This window comes from Anser cygnoides, chromosome 10 (genome assembly GCF_040182565.1).
Source record: "Anser cygnoides isolate HZ-2024a breed goose chromosome 10, Taihu_goose_T2T_genome, whole genome shotgun sequence".
Classification (NCBI taxonomy): Eukaryota; Metazoa; Chordata; class Aves; order Anseriformes; family Anatidae; genus Anser; species Anser cygnoides.
Window position 1 is genome coordinate 9,058,837 of NC_089882.1, and position 24,626 is coordinate 9,083,462.

At 43.8% G+C, this 24,626-nt stretch overlaps 1 protein-coding gene across 31 annotated transcripts in view; it reads left to right on the top strand.

Annotated features, from left to right (window-relative positions):
- MAGI1 (membrane associated guanylate kinase, WW and PDZ domain containing 1) overlaps nucleotides 1–24,626 on the top strand; it is a 327,075-nt gene that overhangs the window by 239,794 nt on the left and 62,655 nt on the right. For 15 of the 31 annotated variants that reach the window (XM_048071991.2, XM_067003356.1, XM_048071983.2 and 12 more), the window contains exons 4-7: nucleotides 10,341–10,547; nucleotides 13,943–14,153; nucleotides 17,684–17,766; nucleotides 20,981–21,019. In XM_048071991.2, the coding sequence (XP_047927948.2) occupies nucleotides 10,341–10,547; nucleotides 13,943–14,153; nucleotides 17,684–17,766; nucleotides 20,981–21,019 (540 nt within the window). The remainder of the gene's footprint in view (nucleotides 1–10,340; nucleotides 10,548–13,942; nucleotides 14,154–17,683; nucleotides 17,767–20,980; nucleotides 21,020–24,626) is intronic. The other 16 variants (XM_048072031.2, XM_067003357.1, XM_048072012.2 and 13 more) reach the window with 4 other exon arrangements.

Consider the following 24,626-nt stretch of genomic DNA (forward strand, 5'->3'; position numbering starts at 1 on the left):
ATGCATCAAGACACATCAATATTTGATAGTAATGTGAAATAAATAAAGTTCATTTTTCACTTACAGCTTCAGGAAATGATTTTGCTCTCTTCTGAGATTTCTTTAATGGCTTCGTTGTCCTTTTTTTTTTTTTTGAAATCTTATTTTACAAGAGTATTGATCAAAACAGTTTTGATCTTGATTACATCTTAGAATATGGCGTGGTTAAGACTCAAGCTGCAACCACCAGCAATTTTGCTTTACTACTACTAATAATAAAAAAATCTCCCCCAAAATGAAGGCCACTAAGTTAGAATTCTAATGTCCAGGTTTTCTTCAGTACCCAGCTTTATAGTCGTAGATTATTTTAATTTTCATTTGTTCTATGCTGCGTTTTGTCTTTTTTTTTTTCTTTAATGCACCACCGTGGTGAAGTTGATTGTATTTTTGACCCTTCCAGTGACAGTTCATTCTAAACCAGAGGGATAGAACTTATCAAAAGGAAATACTCTCCTGTTTCTCTCCAGAGAACAATAAAATAATACCTTTAATGCATGGCTTTTAATATTAGTAATGCTACTTACTGTACTGAGCCGAACTCCAGCAACTGCAGGGATAGGGTTGCGTTCAGTTACAGTGCAATTTGGTGATTTAGAGATGAAGCAAGGGCAAAGCCATGAGATGGAGAGCGGTGATGTTGAATAGGCAAATTCTGCTTCATGATCTAACCCAGGTTTGGTGGGGCTGGAGGAACGAACGGGCTTGTAAGTAGCTCCTGATGCCACAGTAAGGTAGAAGCATTTCACACCTCTTGAGGAGCTCCTGCTCTTTGTGGTGCTGGGAGCAGAGGCTGAGGTCTCTGTGTCTGCATGTGATGACGGGTGGGAGTTGGATGTAGTCGTGTTCTTTATTTCTCTGCTACATTTCAGCAGCTGGAGAGGAAGTGTGACTTAAACAATCAAGGCTACGTTTTGACATTGCCAGATGGCATTCATTTGCCTTTTGAAGGCATAAAGCCACTCAGAAACCAGCACTATCATTGGGAAAAACCTTGCAGGAGGTGTAACAAAAGCATTTAATAGTTACTGAAGAGAACTTCTGGGGAGAAAGAATAGAAAACAGGGAGCTTTCAGAGCAGGGGTAAAATGCAGGACTTTGATGCTGATACGGATGCTATTGATTTGGAAGGAATAAAGAACAAGCAGAAGAGAACAGCTGGAAACCACAAAATAGTCGGAGAGTGTATCAGGTTTTGAAAGTGCTCTAATTGCAAAGAGAAACTGCAAGCTGAAGGGGACAAAAAAGGTGTTGCCTACCCACTGGGCTGCATAATATCAGTAGTATTTCTTCTGGTGCACTGCAAATGTGTTCCTCAGGGCAGTTTTTGATTCACGTCCCTGTAAATGCAGAGCAGGCACGGCAGCCTCTTCTCTGACCACCGCCGTGGTGTGTTCTTCACCCAAAATGCTCCTAAAATCATAATCACTTGGGGGGGGGGGGGGGGGGGAGTGAATTTGAAAACCTTAATTCCTGAGGTTTTCAGATCCAGTTTTAAGATGCTGCTAGAAACATCTGCTTTTTTCCTTTATGAAAGCCCCATTTTGATTGCATGGAGATGAAATCCTGGAAGATGTGCCCAAAGCCGTGATGTTGCACCAGTATTGGTCATTTCTGCACCACCCGAGTGCTGGTGAAGCTGCACGTGACGTGCTCGAGCCAGCTGGTAACTCCCCTTGACAATATTCATTACAAAGAAAAAATCTTTTTAGACTGCACATTACCTGGGCCTTCTGGTGGATGGGAAACCAAGATAATTGTAATCTTGGGCATTTATTGACTGATCCTTCGGGGCATAAAATACTGATGGATGCATGGCAGTAATTGTGTAGGCTACTAATTATTTGGCAATTACTTCTGCATTTGAACTGCGGGCTCTCCCAGGGCCCCCAAGGGAATGCTGCTTTGAGCGGAGACACAGCTTCTAGGTTTTATTCCCATTTCTTCCCCAGCCTGCCGAGTAGCCGAATCAGGTAACAGCTCTATACTTCAGGTTACCGGCTTGGAGAATATTAAAACAACACTTACTTCTCTCCTCATTAATATTTCAGCGTCTGTCCTGTGCCTGCAGTTATCTCATGTTACAGACAGAAGGGAGGCGGTGGAAGCAATGGCATTTGGGAATTTGGGAGCTTGGAGCGAGATGTTACAGGGGAGGTGGGCGCTGTGCAGAGACACACGGGGGACATAGGCGTGGTGGCCGAATTTTGAATGGGGATAGCCGCATCTCTGGGGTCTGGAGAGGCTGAATTAATGAATGCCTGCCCAGCACTTAGCGATCCTCAAAAGAAAAAGTGCTGCACTTTATAACGTGTGAAGGGTTATTACATTATGGAGTATTATTGTCAAGGCATCATCTTTCATTCTCAGGACAAGCGTTATGTGATTGCCAAGAGAAGTAATAAGTAATCTGCATTAGCCTCATGACTAAGATGTAATGGGGTGACTTGCGAACGTTTTTAAAGTGTATAAAACTAGCTACTGTAGACAGGGTCTCCGATCGTGGTACTTAATGAGTGTAATAAATTACCTTAACAGAGCAGTTAAAATTTCAGCGGAAGCAGAGAGGTGTACTCAGCAACATGCTTCAAATCAAGATGCCTTTGGCCTGATAGATCTGATGGGCGAGCTCTCCTTGGGTTTCCCCGCAGCAGCGCTGCTCCCCCAGCTGCCTTCCCAAAATGGCTGGGTTTTCTCTGCTGTTTTTCTGGTGTCTTTGCAGCTCGTGGGTCTTGCCAACTCGGTACAACCTTGAAACGAGCACTGCATCCGCAGTGTGCAGAACATGAGAAGATTGGGCGAGGAGGGCTGGCAGATGCTGGGGATGCCCATGCAGCGGAACAACATGTTCCGCTTAATGAGATAAGATCTGCTTATTCATGTCTCCATCCTGCAGATTGACTCAATAAATCATAATGGCTCCTTCAGCACCGTTACCATGTATCACGTCGAATTCCCACTTACGAGCAAGCATCTGTGCACTGCAGAAAGATGCCTTTCTTACCTTTGGCGTTACGCCTTGCTTTCTTCTTCTTTTTTAAACTGCTAGTGAGAATCAAAAGTCTACGTTTTTGTCTGGGCCCGATTATCAGCATTAAACATGAGCGCAGCTATACTGAAGTGTCATCGGATAACAATGCTTCATTCTACAAACAGCTGAAGTCATAGCTGAGTAACTCTTTCTCTCTAAAAGCAAATATTCAAATCTCTGATAGGGCTTTAGAGTGGTTTCGAATTTCCTATGGAAATTCTGTGTGGCTTCTCTCTGTGCACTTGCAGTAGGAAGTTTTCCAATAATTTTTCTGAAATTATTCATCGGCAGCCCTGCTTTTTACTCTTTCTTGATATATCTTAAAACACAGGCCTCAGGGGTAGAGGTTGTTCCCAAACACCTGTGACAAAAAGGGTATGGCGCATCGGTTGCTTTTTGTGTTAAGTTAGAGTCAGGTTATTTTAAGCTATTTACTCTTTAACCAGAATCTGATGTGTTGATTAATGAAGGCTGTTTGCAGAAGACTGTTGATAGATGGCAGCCAGGCACATTTCGGCGTTGTTTCTTGGGACTGTATGTTCTCAGGACTGTCTCTGGAGCTGGCTGCACCTCTGGGGTAGGTGGCATCCAGCTGCCTTTGCAGCTGAGCAGCCCTTCTGTGCCAGGAGGCAGCCCAGCCTCCTCGATTCGCAGCATCCCCCTGCCGCTGCAGAGCTCTCCCCGTGCTACAAGCTGCAAGGCACACACCTCTGCCTTCCGGAGGGGCGAGGTGCTAACGGGACACATCCTCTGCGGGGGGGGATGCACATAAACATACAAGCATTTGCAAGAAGGGTTGCATGTTGCAATGGCTCAGCGTGGCATTTTCTTGATTCCTACGTCCTTGTGCTAGGCAGGGTGTGTGCCAGCCACTTCTGTGTTCTCTGGGTGTACCATGCACAAGCACACACTTACTCGTGTTCCCTACGATTTTTTTAAATCTATTTGCATGTATATACAGCAGAAGCTCTGATATAGCTGAACTCAGGAAGCACCCCGAGCTTCCACATCCGTCTCATGCCCCGTACCACCAATACCTTCCAGCGTATGTGTTACTGGAAGTGTCTTTGCTTTGTTTTGGCTCGTTAGAAATTTTTCATGCATTAAATGTGCTTGGACAGAGCTTCACGTGAGTGCTAACGGTAACATGTGGCAATGCCTAGCGATACCTAAACACAGGGAAAATTAAAATAAATGAGACCGATCGGATCTGTAGGTGACTTTCTGCCGTGCTGTCATTGCCTGTAAGGCACTGACTGTAGTATGTGTTAGATATCGAGCAGAAATTGAAATGTGCCCATTGTAGTATTTTTACTAACTTAACAAGAAATCCAGACTGATCTTCCAGTTAACCTCACCATTTATAACTGCAAAAATTGGCAGAGAATCTGCTAGTTTGAGCAAATTGGATTTGCATATATTGTAGGCTAATTTCTCCGAGATCCTCCGCTGTCTGTGTTTTGCTTCCAATCCAGATGCTGTATCCAAGGCCTCCTCCTGGTTGCCTGGTTACTCTGAATTTCCTCGAGGCAATTGCTAATCAATGTGCAGTTGCAGCTAGGTGAATCCTGCAGACAGCAGCCAGATCTGTCATCTAAATGTGGAAATCTGTAGCAGAATATGATCTGGAAGGAGAACAGACAAAACACAGTAGCAGGAGCCCTGCTCCCAGGAATCAATTCATCCTGTGCTAATCAGACACAAGCACTCTTGCTGGATTAGATGAGCAGAGGCTCTTCTGCTAAAATTAAGGGTCAATTGCTTTGGTTCTTGTACGGCACAGAGAAGAGGAGCTGCCTCTCAGAAAAGAAAACAATTACATTAATAATTACATTTAAAGTCTTCTTGTCCAGGCCTTGCTTAATTTTATTGCTTATCTCCAAGTCCCTTTCCCCAAATACGCATTTGCATGAACGGAGTTTGCTGCAAACTGCTTCTTAAAACATGAGCTGTTAATGGAGTCCTCGGTAACTCCTTTGAAGATCAGATGCACTTCTTGTGGACGCAGGGTCCTCTACGCTACACAGAGGCTTTCGAGTGTCTTGGTTTTTTTTGTTTGTTTGTTTTATAATCGCAAAATTATGCCTCGCAGCAGGCATCAGTAAATTCAGGACCGCAAGAACTCCGCTCTGTACTTTCCTGAGACAAACGCGCTTCCAGTCCTAAATCTCTTTGCAACAGAAAATCAAGACAAATTGCCCTCTCCCCAAAAGGAGAATAGCTACAGCAAAACCAACACTTAGAGATTAAAGTACCTGGAAATGTAAGGTCTGGGGCCACGTTCCTCGGTTGGTGTTGTACCATGAGGACTAATGCTTGGCCTTGTGCTTGACCTTGCGCACAGCTCCTCTGCCTTCCGGCACATCTCCGTGTCGGCTCTGCTGCCCTGTCCTCACCCCAGCTGCCTCTGTGGTCTCATCTTGCCTCTCTGCAAGGTGAAACACCTGATTTCCTGTCCATTCAGTTTTAGACTCTTTTAGATCTGCATGTGTCTTCTTGTACATTTCACCCCATTCCAAAAGCAGCGTTTTGGATGGACGGAGTCCCGCTAACTGTGTTTGAATTGAATGGTAATAGGCAGCAGTTCTTAGGAATTGGATTCAGTTATTTTAACTTAAAAATGCACCAATTAGCTGTCTTTATGAATTACATTTCAAATTCCAAGTCAAGTAAACAACTTAGGCTTGTATGTGAATTTATTGCCCTTCAGGGAAGCATTTAATATTTTTTTAAATTATTATTGTGAAACATAAGACAAATTTTTCATTACCACTAGGTTTCCAAAACTTAAAACAAACAAACAAAAACCACGGTGTCTCTGGGCTGACGGTATTACTTTAATTCATAAGCTGCAGGACAGGATCGGAGCTGCTGTAGATCGCTTTCATTGATTATGAACACTGCTTGAACTGGCAGAGCAAGAAGTGTTCTGATGATGAGAACTTGTCGTCTTGTTGTGATTAGCTGTTACCGAAGCCTAATTACTGCGCGTGATGCTAAAACGTGTAAGCTGCCGACACTTAGAGATAAGGAGATGAAAAGAAATCAGCTCCTTCCAAATAGCTATTGTGTTTTCCTCGTTATTATTGGTAGTTTTGTGTGCTCTCCTGAGTGGTGCTTTGGAGGACCTGGACTAAGTCACGGTTTTGGCTGCAAAAGCTGCCATCAGACTTCAGCTGTGGATAAATCTGTTTCATGCACCAGGGGACTGAATAAAATAAGGGTTAGTGAAAGGTGCTGACGAGGAGTTCAGTTAATAGCATGTGCATCTGCTGAGGGAGTGTATTATTAGCTATTATTTCAGTTACTGTAGGCAGGATCCAAACGTGGATGAGAAGAAAGGCTTAGGAGCCCCGTTCCCATAGGAATCAGACCTGGGAAAGTTCCTGGCATCCCAGGTGCTTCAGAACTGGCATTTCCACGGGAAGGGAGAGCTTTTCCCGTTCCTCTTCGCCCAGGAGCTGAGCTGCTCTTTTCCAGCCTTGAGGCATCCCGTTAGGGGCACCAGGGGGGAGCCCAGCACCCGGGCAGTCCTGCCACAACTTCTGCGCGGAGTTTTGGGAATGTTTTGGGATCCTCTGGGCTGACAGATGCTTGTGTATGCGCATGTAACATGCTGTTAATAATTAGAGCTGATTGGATATTCAGTACAAATTACACTGGCTATGAAGTTAGCCCCTTCTGTAGGCTTACAAGTGGCTCACAAAGCACTGTTAAAGCATATTTTTAAATATATGTTTTTTCGTAAACATTGACAGATTTAATTTGAGCAAATGATGTCAAGTCTGAGCGCTTAAAAACTCTTCCTGGGCTGTTTGCTGTCAGTTGTTAATGGCGCACGTTTGGATTTCTGAGTCACAGGGTAAATATTTTCTCTTTATAATTTGTAGGATTAAACACGAGTTTTGATGATGATTTTAAGTGCCAGTCCCTCCTACTGGTGTGTCTGCCCCCGAGCCCAGGCCCGCGTGCTGCGCCTTCCAAATGAGCTGCTTAGCAAAGAGAAGTAGGTCTGACTGCACCCAGCAGACACAAGGCAAAGAGAATATTTCCATTTTCTCACTCTCTGCCACCTGGAAGCTGCGTTGGAGCTTTCTTTTGCACCTCGTCATCGTGGGTTGTGTGGTGTGCCAGGCCTGGATCTCCTCGTGGGAATCTGAGGGAAGAGCTGTGATTTTTTTCACTGTTGACTCAGGCTGAATCTGCCTCCCGTGGAGGGAAAAGCAAAGTTCAGCCCCGGTGGCTGCATTTCCCATACCCTGCAAAACAAAACCCACGCGTGCACACCCTTGCTCAGTTTCCAGTTCATATTTACTCGTTGTATGCCTTCATATATATTTGTAGGGATCCCCTAGCACAGCACACAGCCTTTGTATAAAATAATAATTCACTAATAGTGATACCAACAGCCATGGCGGGTTTGAAAAGTGACTGGTGATTTTGGAATAAGCAAATCTGAAATACTTTGAAGAAGCCTGTTTTTGTCTTGAGGAACAGCTCTCCATGTACTGGTAGGAAGCCCAGCATTGCCTGTTACTAGAGGAACTGAAAATGAGCAAACTCAAAGATACTGGTCTGTAATTGGAGGAGTGATGGTAACATCTGCGCTATGTTTTTGTCCAGGAGAAATAAAAATCCACATTAACAACGTCTACATACCCTCTTCAGTCACTTTGTTGCACCCATTGCAGAAGGATGTAATCATTTACAACAGATCTGAAGTAAATTTTGTCCAAAATAGTGGTGTTCAGTGCCATAAATAAAAGCCGTTCTCATGTTCCTTGTGCACACGTAGATCTGTGGGCTTAGCAGTTAACATCCTTAGAAAACACACCTACTTTTTGAAAAAGCAAAAGCAAACAAAAAAGTAGCAGCATTTGTCTGGAGAAATGCCTAGGAGGATAGGAGTGGAGCAGGGTAAATTCTTTTTTCTTCCCACCTACCTTTGTATTTTTCCTTTTGCTTTCTTTCTCCCCCGTTCCTCCTTTTTCTTTTTTTCTTTTTTTTTTTTTTATGAAATAGTTTTGCAGTATGTAGAGCATAAGAATCATTTCTCTAGCACAGACTGCAACCTGCTTTAGTAGCCTCCATCCCCATTAGAGACTTTCCAGAAGAAGTAATTTCCTCCTCCCTATAAATTATGCAACAGCGTGCATTTAAGATTCTGAAATGACGAACGGAAGATGAAAGCGGTGTGCGGAGTGTCGCTGCTCCTACGGAGCCGAACCCACGCCGCTGTACACAGGCTGGAACGCGCCTTGTTAAGACAAACGTGCACGTGATGCTGCCCGGCTGCTCGGGCTGTGAAAGCACGGAGCGAGGAGATGCACGACTCCTCCAGCCTCGGCTCTGTAGGACTTTTTCCTCCCCTCGGAAGGCAACAACTGGGGAAGGCAGCAACGTGTGCCCAACGTGGCCTTCCCCAGGTGGGCTCTGCCAGCCTGGGCTGGGTGCTTCCCCGTCTCCCTTTCTCCAGGTGTATCGGGAGACTTTCCAGAGCTGCGCTTTGAGATCTGCGGGTGCTGGGATGTGCACAATCCCCATGGCCTTATCCCGAAGCAGGCAACTCCCACAGCTTTGGGGTTGTTAGGGACTTCGAGGCTCAGACAGGAAAGGCAGTTGAGTGGGCTGAGCAGGAGTAGAGAGAACCGTGGAGCGCGTTGGGTGAGATGGAACTGCTCCGCGCAGCGCTGGGTGGGTCCGTGCAAACTGCTTGGCTGGCGTTACCCTGCGCTGTATCGCAGAGTACGAACGGTGAGGCTGGCTGCTGCAACAAAAATACACGCGCGGATGTAAAGAGTAAATGAAATAATCTTTTTTTAGCACAGGTGAGGTTTTAAAGTGCCCTTGCGTAATGTGCCTTTGGCATGTGGTTTCCATCTAGTGTAACAGGAGTAATAAAGGGACGTGTGCGTTTTCTGGGGAATGGACATTTAATATCTTATGTAATTACGTGCTGAAAAATTGAAAAATAATGCTGTCGTGTTGTGCGTAACCTATGGAGATAGATGAGGAATGTAAATAAACGTACCTGTGTATTTGAAAGAAGAATCTTGTACTGCTGTAATAGCAGTGTGGGTTTATATGCAGCTAGATTGGAAGGCAGATTTTAATATTGTGGCATGCCAGAGAGCCTGGGGAGGATATTTAAGTCCACCTTTGGAATCCAAAGGTGGCAAATAAAAAAATAATTATAATTAATGGATGGGAAGATTTGGGAAATTGCGTATGAACTGCCGTATATCCCAGATCTCTGTGCAAAAAGTGTCCGTCCATCAGAGGAGGAAGAAGCACCTTGCAGTAGGGCCGGGACTTCTGTATCTCCCAGTGCTGCCGGAGGCGATTCCGGACCTGAGCTTCCTCTGGAGCATCCCAGGGTCGAGCACTGCTGGGCTGTTCGAGGTGAAGCGAACCAACCAGTGAAACATTCCCTTGTTGTTCCGGTCTCGGTGGACCTGTATGTCTTGTGTATTTCTCCCACTGTCACTTAAAATGACAACGAAGTACCCGAGTGCTCTGAACTGCTCACGTCGCCTCTGGTGACAGCTGCCAGCAGCCGTGTGTTGGCATAACTGTGGTGCGTCTTTGTCCCTCCCGGTTTTGCTTTAAGGTCTTCACTTCTACCCAAGTTTTTAAGGTCTTCACTTCTACCCAAGTTGACCCAACCGCGGAATTTCCCCTTTGAAGAAAGCAGTGCCACGCGGTGCCTTTCCTTTTCTCTCCTTTGACAAAGTTTTCCTTTAGACAGAGACTGGGTTTTGTTTTTAAATGCAACATCCGCCCTAAAAGAACCTGTGTATTAAGGCAGGCTACCGAGCCTTTCATCACTTCACTGGGTGATAGCAGTCATGAATTTTTTATTTTCTGCAGGGCTCACTCCAGATCTGCCACAGCATTGTGTGGGTGCGCACATCGAAAAAGGCTACTAATTGAAATTCAGATGTAATGAGATGAAGTTTGGTATTCACCACGGCTGCCTTTTGTTTTAGCCCTTGTACGCTCAGTGCACCTAAACAATGCAACCATTGCTTCTCCTTTTAGATTCAACAAGAATAACTTAAAAGGCAAGAAATATTTCCGTGTCCACTCCAGAGATCCGGAGATGAAATATGCCCTTAAAAAAATGGGAACGGCGTGCGTCAGTTTATCTATTTGTTTATTTACTACTGGGGTGGGACAGAGATTTTGATGGAATTGAAAATAAAATAAAATAGAAATCTTGCTGCTTTAAACAGTTCCCTTTTGAAGATGCAAATGTGTTTCTATTGCCTAGGTAACTATTATGGAACGCCCAAGCCTCCCAGCCAGCCCCTCAGTGGGAAAGTGACTTCCACCGATGCTCTGCAAAACCTGCAGTCTGGCTCCAAGCAGTCGACTCCAAAGCGAACCAAGTCTTACAATGATATGCAAAATGCTGGCATAGTGCACACAGAGAATGAGGAAGAGGATGATGTACCTGAAATGAGCAGTAGCTTCACAGGTAAAACAAAAATACCGCAGTCCATCAGTTAGGACACACGGGGAAGGTTTATGGAGGGGGATTTTATGTGGTTTTATTTTATTTTGGTTTTGTTTATTTTGTTTTAATTTACCTTATTTTTTTTTGTTTGTTTGTTTGCTTGTTTTTAATGGGTTTGCTGCAGAGCTGTCAATTTTGGAAGGAACTGGCCAGTGTTACCTGTATGGCAGGTGTCCAGGTGTGAACGCTCACATCCACAGTTGTGATTTCTGAAATGGCCTTGCGGGACTGGGCTGGATGAGAAAAAGTGGGGAAAACCTCACATCCATTAGTTACGTTTTGTTTTGTTTTCTTTTGTTGCTGGATAGCTGTTGGTAGTGATGGGTAGAATTTGAGAAAGTGTATGAAGGAAATTTATGTTTGGTTTGTTTGTTTGTTTTCCTTCCTGGGAGGTATTTTACTTTGCAGCATCGAATTTTGAAGTCCTCAAGCATAGGAAACTGTTAGGTCTCTGAATAGACTTCTTTAACTGTGGACGATACTTGAGATTTTTTTTTAAAGATGTTATCTAATACTGTGCAGTTTGATCATTAATGACACATCCATATTCTTTCAGAAACTGTCCATTGAATGCAGTCAGCCAGATTCTGCTTTCAGTTACTCCAGTGTAGATTTCAATTACTCTGTTGAACCAAATGACAAGTTTAAGTATAGAAAGATGAAATGATGTCTGGTAGAAATTAAAGGTAACACTTGTCAATCCCTTTATATTCTGAGTTAATCATTCTGCTACTTGCAAACGTAGAGGTTTTTCTTAAAAAGAAGCGTGTAATGACTTCTGATGTCAAGGAACATGTCATCATTTTGAGCATCACTTTGTGGACAGTCAGCTTGAAATGTAAGGGTCCCACTGGAAATCAGGAACTTTCTGAGTTGAAATGATCTTGAATACTACACGAGGTGTACTCGTCTACATTGTAAATTGGCCCAGAACTTCATTTCTGTCTGTAGCTTTGTCAGCTAGTTTTCGGTACAACCTCAGCCGAAGTCAGAAAGTTTAAGGAAGAGCTGACCTGTAGTTGAGCTCCAGTCATTAAAACCAGTATGAAATGGCTCAAGCAGGGTGCATATGAAATTAATCAGTGCTGCTTCCAGAATACATTGCTGTCCTGTCCACTTCCTTGCACCTACAGATGCCCACTGCATTTAATTACAGGTCCTCTTCTCCGAGGTACCTACGAGCAAACTGAGGGCTGCTTGCTGTGGAAGTGGGGTCTGAAGCATGGGTGCAAGCTCTGTGTTTCCGAAGGTCTTGTGTCCTGCTGTGTCCTGCTGAACACAGATCTCGATCCTGTTGTGGCTCTGGTCACTTCCTACCTCCATAATTTTTCTTCCCAGTTTTGAATGAGTCACAGGAGCTATCATGCCAGTTCCTACTAACCAGAGTCCTGGCTCTGACGTCTTGTAGAGCTTGGAAAGGATTTAGGCTGAGATGTAGTTTTGCACCTCTCAAGGCCAAACTCTCAAATGGTTTTGGGGCTTGTACTCTGCTTGGCTGTTACCCGTTATGTTTTTTCAACCCAAATCACTTGTGGCTGCCCTAATCCCTCCCAGGCTAGGAGTTTCCATCTCTGCCTACCAGCTCCTTTACAGTTTTTCACCGGAGGGTAATTTCACTGGAGGGTAAAATAAAAATGAGCTACCTCAGCTCCTGTCACAGGATCTGATTTTGAGAGGAGGCTGGTGGGAGATGCTGTTTGACCTCCTTTCGGCCCATCTCAGCGTGTTGCCCCTGAACTGACTGTAGCATCATTTATTTTCCTTGTTTTCCTTCACAAGATGAAATGCTGGAAGATGCAGCTCATTCGTCACAATGTTATCACACCCTGGCCCCTTGCCTCCATGAAATGAGCACAGAATCAAGAAAAGAGAATTATTTCTCCTATACCAAAATGATTCCTTATGCTTATTTCATGTGTATGTGTGCTAGCCATATTAAAATGCTCCCACTTCGTTAGAAGACCTCTCAGTGACTTGTGTTTTTCAGGCTTTGGCATGTTTACACTCACAGTCTTAAGCTGGCGATGATTCATTCATGCTTTTTTTTTTTTTTTTTTATCTTGTCAGCTTCTACCTTAAAATATTGAACAACAGGAAGGCTAGAAAGCAGGCGTCTGAGGGTACGGGTACAGTCTAGGTCTTTTTCTTCCATATTCTTCCAGCTTATTATTTTCAGTATCTTGTCTTTTCGCCAAGGCAGCACACGGAGTAGAAACAGTGCAGGAGCTGCTGCTAATGGTCCCCCAAAAAAACAAGGCTGGGGGCTTTGAGTTGAGGTCAGGTCTCCTGTCTGGAGAGCACAAGAGAGGTCGTGGCTGTCAGTTCTTTTGGTCCCACTGCTTGGGGACTTGGCAGCGTGACACCGATCTCATGCTCAGCGCCTGTTGCCCCTGGGCTGTACTGCAGACTGGTGGTCTCAGGGGATTTGGAAGAATTGCCACTGTTTTTCGACACCTTCAAGGGATGAACAGAAAAAAAACTTTGCTAAATGTGGGTAATTTTGGATTTTTTTTTCTGTTGTTGCCAAAGTTTGTTTGTGAAGGAGTTAGGAGAACAGACCTGGCTTGTGGGAGTATTTACTGTGGTTAGGGATAGAGGGAATGGTCAGCACTGTTTCACGTATATAGCTCAAAACGGCATGGATATAAGCATGAAAAGTATTTCCGTAAAGGGAGGAGGGCCAAATACATCATAAAATACTCCTAAGTGACTTTGGCTGGATGGATATAGTGAAGAGCCATGTAATGAACCTCTCTAGACAGTCAGAACAGGCACTTGTGAGCAACATGTGGACGCACGGTGTGGTGCTGACGTCCATTTTAATTTTTTTAAAAAACACACAGAAGAAGTTCACCATTATCTTGTTGGCTTTGAGCTTCAGGCTACCTTGTACACTTACAAACCCTCCTTTTGATCATTCTTCAAATGGGAAATTCTATTCTCCTAATCCCCGCGCCACAATTGGCGCTGCAGGAGTCAACCCGTAAGCCTGCTCAGAGCCCCTTGAACACATCCACATCAGTGAGCCCTGGCCTCAGACAGCCTGGAAGACTTTGGTGCCTCAGCAGGGCCCATTAGAGCAAACTCGGTAGCTGAGCACAAGCTCTGATTTGCGCTGGCAAGGCTCTGGCTGGCAGAGCGTGTGTGGGCAAAGCAAGCTCAGCCCCGACTGCAAAAAGCCTGCAGAGTCTCTGCCCTCAGCTCATCTGTTTCTGTGTCGTGTGAATTAAAAGCAAGGAGAGGAAAATTGTGAGGATAAACCTGGAGAAGCAAATAGGAGGAGGAAAAAAAAAGTTGAAAATTTATGCATTCAAGTAATTCTAACTAATCTTAATGAAAAATTCTTTAATCCACAGCAGAGTCTGGTGACCAAGACGAGCATAATACGCATATCGTAAGAGAGACAGCCCCACCGTCCGTGCTTGATAGCCACACCAACGTTCCCACCACGGAACCATCTCAGAACCTCCCTCAATACCTACCTCCTTCTGCCGAGGACAACCTAGGTCCTCTGCCGGAAAACTGGGAGATGGCCTACACCGAGAACGGAGAAGTCTATTTTATAGAGTAAAGCACATTTTTGTTATTCTAATTCCACCTCTCTTCCCCTGGGTGCACCTCTGTGGATGCATTGTGTGTGTATGTATTAAATATTTAGTGAACTCGGTAATGTTGCAAAGCTAAAAGTTCTTTACTGCGTGTGAAGGGCTTTTGCATTTCCTGATTGGATTAGCATCCAAATGACTCTCAGGTTCAAAGCCACGGGCAATTGCTTGTTTGATGAGGGCAGCTACAAAAGCACCAGACCCTTGGAAAATACGGGCCAGTTGTTTTCACGGGTGGAATGAAAGGTCCCGACTGAAAGGGCTGAGAGCTCATTTCTGGAGCCTGCCCCTGTGCGCAGTGCAGCAGAGAATTCCCCCGGTCCCGTGCGGAGGCAGGGAATGGGCTTTGTGTGTTGTCCTCTTGTCAGAGCAAACGGGCCGGAGATGTTAACATGCTGCAGTGGTTTGCGGGAGGCTCAGCTCTGTGCTAAGTAGGCACAGCGAGTTCAGAAAAGCACGGAGCACCTGGTGCTCTACAGTCTTCGCCTAAAAGCTCTGCGCTGTCAGCAGCTTTATGATGATATTGATTTTTTTTCATGCCATAAATAATAGTCCCTAATTATACTTGTCTAGATTTATTGAGATAGAAGTAACTTATAAAATGGGACCTGTTAGTGGAAGAGATTTCTTGCACAGAGCTTAGCTAGACATTAAAATTCAATTAGCTTATGAAACTTGAGCCCTTAGCTGCGCGGGTGGAGGAAGGGGTGAGGAATTGATTTGGGCCCTGATGATCTGTGAGACGCGGTACTGGAAACTGAGCCTCTGTGTGCACCAGAAGGCGGTGACCAGTTCACACAGAACCACCCCCTCCGCTTCCATCCCTCTGGGCACGCAGGAGGTGATCCTCATGGGTCCCCTCCATCCCGGGATATTCTGTGGTTCTATAATTCTGTGAGTCTGTGAGAGCTGCACTGGATTAGGGCCGTATGGAGCAGTCCTCCGCCGTCATCGAGAGAGAGGACTTCTGCAGGGAGCCGAGGAGAGGTCCATCAGAGCAGGTTTTCTTTAGGCCGCAGTGGCAGCAGAACTCATTAGAGAAGAGTGCCAGAATATTGGAGAAGCTGGGGGAATTTTGAGCTCTTCACTAGCTGGGAGAGGGCTGCTGCAAAAAGGGCCAGGGTGCTCTCGGTTACCTGAGAGGCTCCACCAAGCCCTACCGCGCACCAAAGTCTAGGAGGCACAATGCAAATCCTCATCTGCTGCATTTCAGATGAAACCGAAATGTGTTCATTATCCCGAACGCGGTGTTCTGCCCCTCATTATGTCCTCAGGGTGCCTCGTTCTTTGACGTACTTTCTGGCTTTAATGTACATAACACAGCCTGAGTAATCGCCCAGCCAGCCTGCCATTCTTCCCCCTGGAGGAGGACAGATGCTGAGTGCCAAATGCTGCCGAGGCAGTCGGTTGCTCCCTTCTGTGTCCCTGCATGGGTCCTGCCACCCTTCCTTAGCAGTGCTTCAGGAAGAAGGGGTGTTGTTGCTGCCACCAGTTTCCCCCAAACTAAAATCCATCCCCACTGTATTCTCCATGCACGTTACCTGATAGCGGTGCAGGACTGAAGCACCTCAACTAATATGTTAGACCTTTTGCAGGAGAATCGTGTACGTGATGGAAAAGCATAGCCTGCGTACCCGTCTCGCTGTCTGATGTGAATCTGGTAGCACACCAACTGCTTCCCACCCCGCGGTGCAGATTGACCATTTTGAGGATGCATAGCACAGGGGGTGATTTTGTGCAGGGAAGTGTTAGTGGGGATGCAGCGCTGAGTGGCTGCAGTTCTATTAATTCTAAGGACAGCCTGAGCCTAGAAACAATTTACTTTGATTTGTATCAAATTAAGAGAGCAAGCTAATGAGCTGTGTGGACCCAAGCTGGCTCAGATGCCTGTATCATCATCTACAGCGCGTTGAGTTTATCAAGTCGGGGTGCTGAAGGGAGCAGTACGGGAACATCTGAGCTGCTTGCACAGAACCAGCACAGGTCCGGGGGGGGCAGAGCTGTGTGTCGGATAACAGATCCTGCTGGCTTGGAGCTGAAGTGATTCAGCCCCTGAGATATGTGTCTCCGGTGCATTAATTGGGATTTTCATTACCCCAAGTATCCCTGCCCCTCGTTATGCTGCATGTAGATCTGTGCACTTCACAGGTCTGTCCCCTGGGCGTGGGATCTGAGAGGTGGTTAGCTAAATGCTTGGTGCCTCACCCAACCACGCAGTTGTGAGCCTTGGGTTAGCGAGACAAAGTTGCAGGAAGTATGTAAATATTCAATTGCTCTCCTCCCACAGCTCTTTTTCTCAGCTAGGCTACAGACTTCCTTATTTATAAGTTGTCAGAACCCCTCTGCTTTATTGCTGCTAATTTGCCTGACTTGCTCAATTTCTGCCATTCAGTTTTCCAGTTGGCGATTAATTGCTCTGAAGCGTACAGAAGCATTAAACGAGTTTGCTCTCCTGCCTTGGAAGGGCTGAGTAGCAGGATGTGTAAAACAAGGACCTTTTATTTATGTTTTCGGATCCTAGGAGCAGGGCAGTCCCATGTTCTGGTAGTAAAATACAAGTTTGCTGGTCAGTTGTCAGCTCCTCAGGGATCACAGCCCTCTTTACATCATTTCCTATGTCACGAGCCTGGTGTGAGGCTAAGGTTAAGTTTGTAAACCTCTCTGAGACCTTGAAGGAGAAGTAAATAGCATTACTATGGTATTGAAACCTAGAGCTCTTAAGCAGTGTTACAGGCTAAGTCAGAGAAACGATACCTCAGGGACCAGAGGTTTGTCTTTGCAGGTCCCGTCTAAGATGACATCAGGCTGCAGAAGAGGCATTGTATTACAAGCTTGTCTCCACATGCAAATTAAATGAAGGGAGAAAATAATTTTTAGAAAATGTATTTAAGGCTTTTTGGCAACGCAGCCTTCACCACTGGGACTGGCATCACAGTACTGCCAAGGGACTTGTGAGAAGGAAGAGTTGAAAGGGAAGCTGTTCGACTTCCATCAAAGGCTCTGACATTTTTGTGTGTGTAATTAAAAGTTGTCACTGGAAGTTTTGCTTTTGACTAATGCATGGGCCAAGTCTAAACAAATGTTAGGGGTCTTTTGCAGTGAGAAAGGTCACTGCATCTTTTGTAGAAGGGAAATTTCTGTCTTTTCATCGAGAGGCAAATGGCTCATGAGACAGCTCCTGGAACTGAGAAACAATCCACCAAGACTAAAGTTTGGAAATTCATATTATAATATTGGCAACTTTCACATACATCCTGCCAGTCAGAAATGCTAATTTTTGTATTTTAGCTTTTTGTTTTTCACCTTTCAATGCCAAGATTCATGCATTTTGGTAGACTAGTTTGCAGAACATCAGATTGTAATGCTGCGTTTTCTGAGGCAAAAGTATGCCTTCAGGTCTATTGAATAATAAGGAGGATATATACTTTTCTGTCACTGATACTTCAGCTCTGGTTTATTAACAAAGGTCATATTTCCATTTTTGGTTTCCAGCCATAATACAAAAACAACATCTTGGCTAGATCCACGGTGCCTGAACAAACAGCAAAAGCCTCTAGAAGAATGTGAAGATGATGGTAAGAGACTGAAAATAGTTAAATAATGATGTGTTTCATCCTTTGGCTTTCTCCCTTTCCTTTTTCCCTTTTTGGTACTGTGTTCAGAAATGTGTAAATAATATTAAGATGGTTTATAAGTACATAGAGATAATATTCATTGTGTTGTAAAATCACTGTCTGTGTGTGTAAGCTGTCGAGATGGCAGATCGTTTAATAAAAATCAGCGAGAGGTGGTCAAAGTGAGAGGCCTCTCTGTTTTTGCAAAGGCATTGAAATAGTCACTGGTGCTGAACGAGCCTTGGAGCTCTCGAACGCTCACTTCTTGGATCGCTGTGTAGGAGGAAAGCGGCTGAGGCTCTGCATGCTCCATTGTGTTACGCTTCAACTGCCTGTTTTACATGAATTGAAAGAGTTGTGTTTTTATTTCCTTGTTTGAGCAAAAATAACTCAATTCACTTTTAATGTTAAATTCTGACAGCGCACTTAGTGTTGTGGTTGTTGAAGACAAGTTCCGTTTGAAATTGTAGATTTTTGCCACTGATTGTTTGCACTGAGGTAATTTTGTATTCCTTGAGATGTTGGAAATGCAAGCCACTGTCCAATGTAGAGCAGCCAAATGCAGGACTGCTAAAGGAGGTTCTCTCCCTGCGTCCTTAAGGAGGCACTGGAAGAAAAAGGGACTCATGATAAAAATAATTCAGACACTTGGGAAAAACCTATGTGGAAATTTTGGTCTACTGACTGGAAAAGGTGTTGATATTCTAGTGAATAGTTTCAACTAACGCAATGCTATCGTGGTAGACAGATAGTAAAAATTGAAAGGTTTACCTCATCGGTGTTGTTGCTGTCCTTGTAAAATTAATGTTCGTGATATGATTAACCTCCTACTGGTGTGAGTCAGCTCACTAGCGTTACGATTTTATTTTGGAAAAGGACCGATTCAGCTCAACCTTTTTACCGGCAGGTTCAAACCTGGCCCCCACAACTGCTCTTACTATTTCTGCACATGCCGTTTTCCAGCCTCCTCCTCTTTTTCACGTGTGAGGTTTTGCAGGATGGGAGAAGTTGTCTGCGCGGCCTTCGCTGCCGTGACGAAGCAGGTCGCCAGCTCTCTTGTGGGCAGTGCAGCGGCGTGCACCCGGCCCGCGGGGATGTGCAGAGCTCGGGCACCGACCGCGCACGGGCACGCTGAGCTCCGGCGCCTGCTTCACATCCTCAGCAGCTGGCGTCAGCTGTCAAGGAGCGAGCGGAGGGAGCTGGATTAATGAAGGCCTTGCTCTGGGCCTAAAAATGGATATGTCAGCGGGTAATCAGAACGGGAACAAAATTAAATCGGAGCATATGCAGGCAGAGCTCCCTCTTCCTTCCAGTTAAGCGTTGCTGGCAATTTAAGGAGGAGGTTGCAAAGTCTCAGCACAAGCCTTTTTCTTTCGGAGGGCAGTTTTCCCTGAAGCACAGCTTCTGCTCTGGCTTTCTGTGCCAGCGAGATTCCCGCTACGCCGATAGCCCTGGCGATGCCCCGCGCTGTGCTCGGAGCCAGGGCGAGGAGCAGCTGGCAGGATGAGCCAGCAGCGGGTGGCTAAGCAACTCCGCTCAACGGTTTTACGTCCCCTTGCAGAAGGGAAAGTCTTTTAAACCTCTTGTCTTCTCAGCAATTACAAGACGAGCATTGGGATAATTTATTTAATTGGGATTGGAAACATGCAGCTGGGTAATTTATTGTATTTAATTCGTAATTTTACAGAGTTGCAGCATTTTTGTTTATCAGGTCCTTAAAATTAGCTAATTTCATCTTCCCACGTGCCCCTTCACTTCATTCACTAAGTTGCTCATTAATGAATATTTTTAACATTCAGTAATTAAAACAGTTGCTTCCTAGGTGCAGCCATGCACTGCACTGTTTTGCTTGGCTGCTCCGATCTTGCTTCACACATAAGAATAATTATATTTCAAAGCACTAAAAAGAGAGAAAATTATTTTTACTGCATCGTGGAAGTTTGACATTTTTTGGCAAGGGTCGCCGTCGGGCGTATTTCCACTGAAGTCAGTGGGACGCCTCCATTTTGTTTGTGTTCTGTGTGTGTGCGTGAGTTTTCAGGCTTGACCCCATCCCATCTGTGGCTTTTATAAATGTTAGATGTTTTTTCAGACTTGTTTGGTGGCAGTTGTCTTGTGTTCTTTCTTCGTCAGGACGTATGTCCCTGGCCAGTTCCGAGTAGTTTTGAGTTGTTTAGGCTATCAAAGGAAATTGCAGATCATATTTCATGTTAATGTTCCTAAACAACTGTTTGGGTAGAATCTGTTGCAGGTCGTGGAAGTGTTTTCAGGTATCCAAATTTTCAAAAGCAGTGCCGTGACACTACATCTTCTGTTTGTTTCTGTCATTCATTTACGTGGCTTATACCTTACCGTACTAGGTCCAAGATTGTTTTTACCATCTTTGTTCTGGGTTTGTCATCATCCTTCATTTTCTGACTGCATTATTATTATTTATAGGCTAAGCGATACTTTAATCATCTGTGTCACTGTTAACTTATGAATATGGAGCAGATAATGATAAATGGAGCAACAGTGAATATTGATGGGTTTGTGTGTCTGAAAAATTGTGATCTTTGTCCCAGGTGCCTCTAAAAGTGGAGAATTCCTGTCTTTGCCTCACCAGTGCATCAGGACTTTGGTGTGGGCCTGCGACTCCAGTTAAACAAGGCACTTTGCTTCGTGCCTATCTTAAATCATCCCAGCAGTTAAAATGAAGTCAATTGGACCTTGTATGCACACAAATTTAGGTACCTTCTTGAAAACCTTGCCACATTAGTTCTTATTTAGATACAAGGTTTTTCCTCTCAGATTTCTTCATTGGTATTCAGGTCTGGCCTTCTGACAGATCCTTGTGTCTACAGAAAAGATTACGAAGGTCGGACCATGCAGATCTGAGGGAGAAGCTTCACTACAGAGAGAAGAACACAAATGTATTACCTTGCCACATCAAACCGTGGCATGAAAATAGTCAATTGATACATATATTCTATTAACGCAAGAACCAGTTCTTTCATTATATACACGAAATCCATCAATATTCTGGTCACTGGAATGTGATAAATGGAAAGCTTGGGCTCAATCTGGAAAACTAGTGCTTGTTCTGCTGTTTGCTGGAGGGAATTTCTTGCTTGGTGCTGGTATCTGAAATTTTCTTTTAATTTTTTCTGTCTCATTTACTGCTCTTCCCTTGGAGAAGAAGGGGTACACACGGAGGAACTGGACAGTGAACTAGGTAAATCATCCATCTCTTGTTTTGATGTTTGACTTCAACTGCACAGTTTTAAGCCTTTAATTGCTTTCTCCTTTGTGTCATTTTGCATCTTTCAATTTTGTTTTTCATTTCAACAAGCCTGATTTAGCAACAAAACTTCCCTAGCCCATAAAGGTATTAGTCTTCCCCTAGTCTCAGATCTGCAGTGGTTTTTGTACTGATTCAGAGTTTGAGGAAAGCTAGAGGGCCTTAATTTTGCAAAGTTTGTTTGAATTTGCTTCCTTCTGGACTCTGTAGAAGTTAGGGGATTTTTCATTGGTATCACTGGCTTCAGGGAAAGGTTCAAATGTGCCAAAGTTGAAATCAATTAGCTGAAGGACGAATGTATTTGCCAGACAAGAGAAACAAAGTGTGATTTAGAAAGTTTAAGTATTACACAGGCTGCTTTTGCTGAGCTTGTGAATGAAATAGCAGAACATTTTGCCTCAGTAGGTGATTTTAAAAACATGATTTTTGGTGATGTGGTACATTTTTATTTGCTGCATCCTTTTGTGAAGTGTGCTGTCTTGATATCTAATCTCAGCGGTGCTCGTTCTGTTATCCTGATGGTGGGGGTAGTTGTTATTTCTGTTCAGCTATGCTCTAGTGCACTTTGAAAGCTGAAAGGCATAAGAGATTGCATAGGATTTTGTTTCCACTATTATTGCTTTAAAGAGGACTGTATTTACAGTTTATAGTTCTGCATACTGGAGGATTGTATTACCAGAGAATTAACCTCCACTTTCTGTAATGACTTGCAAGTTATTCTGCTTCCCGCTTTGGTGTGATTGATATGGCATTGGCAGCCAGCAGCTATTGACTCACTTTTAACACTTCTCCAGGAACTGTTCTTTTAGATAATATACCTGGAATAATGCATGAGAAGAAAGGCTGAAAAACAGATGCAGGGAAACTCATTAATTGATAAGCCTGACCCCAGTTCTGCAGGCACTTAAACGCACCAGTGTTTTGCTTGAACATCATGAGATGTTCTCTTTGTTTTAATGCAGATAAGCTTTACTGAGGTCACAGCCCATTGATATGCTGTTGAGATTAGCAAATATTGCAGTGTGAAGAAAGACATTTTCAAATGGTTCAGTTACAGCAAAGTTAGTGAGGGGACATGAAGACATATGGCCTACTCACTAAGTGCATCAGTGCTTAGCATTAACGTAGTGCTGCTGGATATTTAGCTCTGTAGTGTATCTGCAGGTTTTTTTTATAAATATGAGAAAATCAAAAATTGAAACATTTTTACACCTTTTGAAAGAGATGGACTGAATATGGAGTTATAGATCACCTCTCCTTATGTGATCACCTCTCTCTTTACGCAAAAAATTTCCCCTTTGGAGTAGAATTTGTCATACACTTGGGCAGATCCTCCTGGACTCACCTGCGTGGGGAGCAGTACGAGCTGGGTACACTGAAGTCATCTCCAGCTCCTTTATGTGATGCGTGGGAATGACTAAAATCCCTGGTTGTTGGAGGATTTTCTTTGTAGGATTCCATCTATCCCCTCTGTAGGATAGGATACTAAACAAGAGCATCTCAGTAGGAGTCTATGTATTTACCCCAGGCTTAAAAGTGTGAGATCGGATATTTGTCCATTGAATTTACCTGCTGACAAATTCTCTGAGTCTTCAGAGTGCTGCGTGGGTGTACCAAATTAAAAGCTGTATGGCTCACTCAGACTCCTAATGATGCAAAATGTTTTTGGAAATCTTAAATTTATGAAAAATTTTGATATGCTGGGTCATCTTCAGTTTGGCAGGAGAGGTAGAGAAAGGTGATGAATAATTTAAAGCAGCTTAGAAGCTAGACTGTGCAACATGGCATAGAAATTACTGTTTTGGATGGCTGTGGAGATTATTGGCATTAGAGAAATTTTCATAGGCTTTTAGAAGTCCAAAAGTGCATTTATATAATCAGCAAGTAATGTGTTAAAAATTGCCATTTTTTTTGTATTGCTGCTTCTAGAAACCTAGACACACATTCCTCAAATGGGAAGCTGCAGAGATAGAAAACTGTCCAGGAGCCTGAAATGACTTGGGCACAATACCAGTTTTGGGGTTAAGGAAAGTGCTGATTTTCTGACTTTCCATGAAAGTTCTTTAAAAGAAAAGGAAAAGCAAAATTTAATACCAAAACCTGTTCTGAACAGAAGCAAAGCAAAGCGTTTTTGTTTGAACTGTAAAAATCAAAAGCACTTAATAGTCCAAAATCAACAAAAACTACTAAGCAAGCAAAATTGTGGAAAACTCGTTTCAAGGCATTTGTACATTACATCTCCCTTCCCCCATTGATTCCCCCCACCCTACCCCACCCCCGGCTTGGTTGTTACCATACTACTTTCACCGCAGTGCAAATTAAGAATGAAATGGCTGCCACAACTTGCAATTTTCCTGATTGCTTGCTAGGTCTTAATTTAGCTGCACGGAAACTCTTTAAGCCGGCCCTGGCATGCTTTCACCATACGGGACTCCTTTGCAAACCAGAGCGTTGTCTTTGCAAAAAGACTTTCAAGATCGGCCTTTTGCTTTCTAACTTTTACTCTCATGCAGTCTTCTTCCTTGCACGGCATGGAGAAATACCAGTTTCTGAAGCATTCATTTCAGATCAGTCTTCTGATAAACTTGTGTAGCACTCTTATGCCCAAAACTTAGCACTGGCTTGCATTTAATTGCTTATGTCTCAAGGAATCCAAAGATGTTAAACCCAGTAAGGATGAAATAATGATAAGAATGAAAAACCTACCTTATATCTGCAAATAAGGGACATGTGGAGCAAAAACCCTGAAATCAATTTCATCTGCTCTTCAGCCAATTCCGAACACAAACATAAACGTTGAGTAATTAGTCCATGTGTGTTTGTATAGATCCTGTTCGTCTCCAGTCTGGAGATGTTTCTATCCTTATGGCAACAGAACTAGAGTCTGTTAAGGCAGAATTAGATAATTACATTTATTCTAATTAATGGGCAATTGTTGATTGTATTGGCTGAGAAATTGATACCATTAATGAAAATAAATCTTTGCATTTGATAATAAACAAGCACTGATTATTTACTGCTGGTCTCGTCAGCTTAGTGATAAATTTTGAGGAATTATTTTGTGTCAGATATGTGAACTTCTGTTATCTGGCAATGGCTTTTTTAAAAGAATGAATGTGCAGAGGCTGTGGGGCAGGGACCACACTTGCACAGTCCATAGCATGGTGGAGCTTTCTTTTGAGTTGAATTACAATATTGCATAAACGTACCACTCTATCTGATGATTATTTCAGTACCCATAGCCAATGGGAACATTGTGTTCAAATAAGTGCGACAAGGATCAGGCCCTTAAGTAATACATATAGCTTTAATAACCCTCAGTTGGATGCTGAAGTGATTTTATTACATTCCCTAATTATAACTAAAGTACTACATGCAGTCTAGAAAATCAACAAGAACAAAAGTGGATACATTTCCAAATGTTAATTTCATCTTCAGAACTGTTTTTTGTTAATTATGCTAATTAAAAAAGGAAATCTCTGTTACATGTGATTATGGCAATGTGTTTTTACATTAAGTACTATGCAGTGAAATACATCTG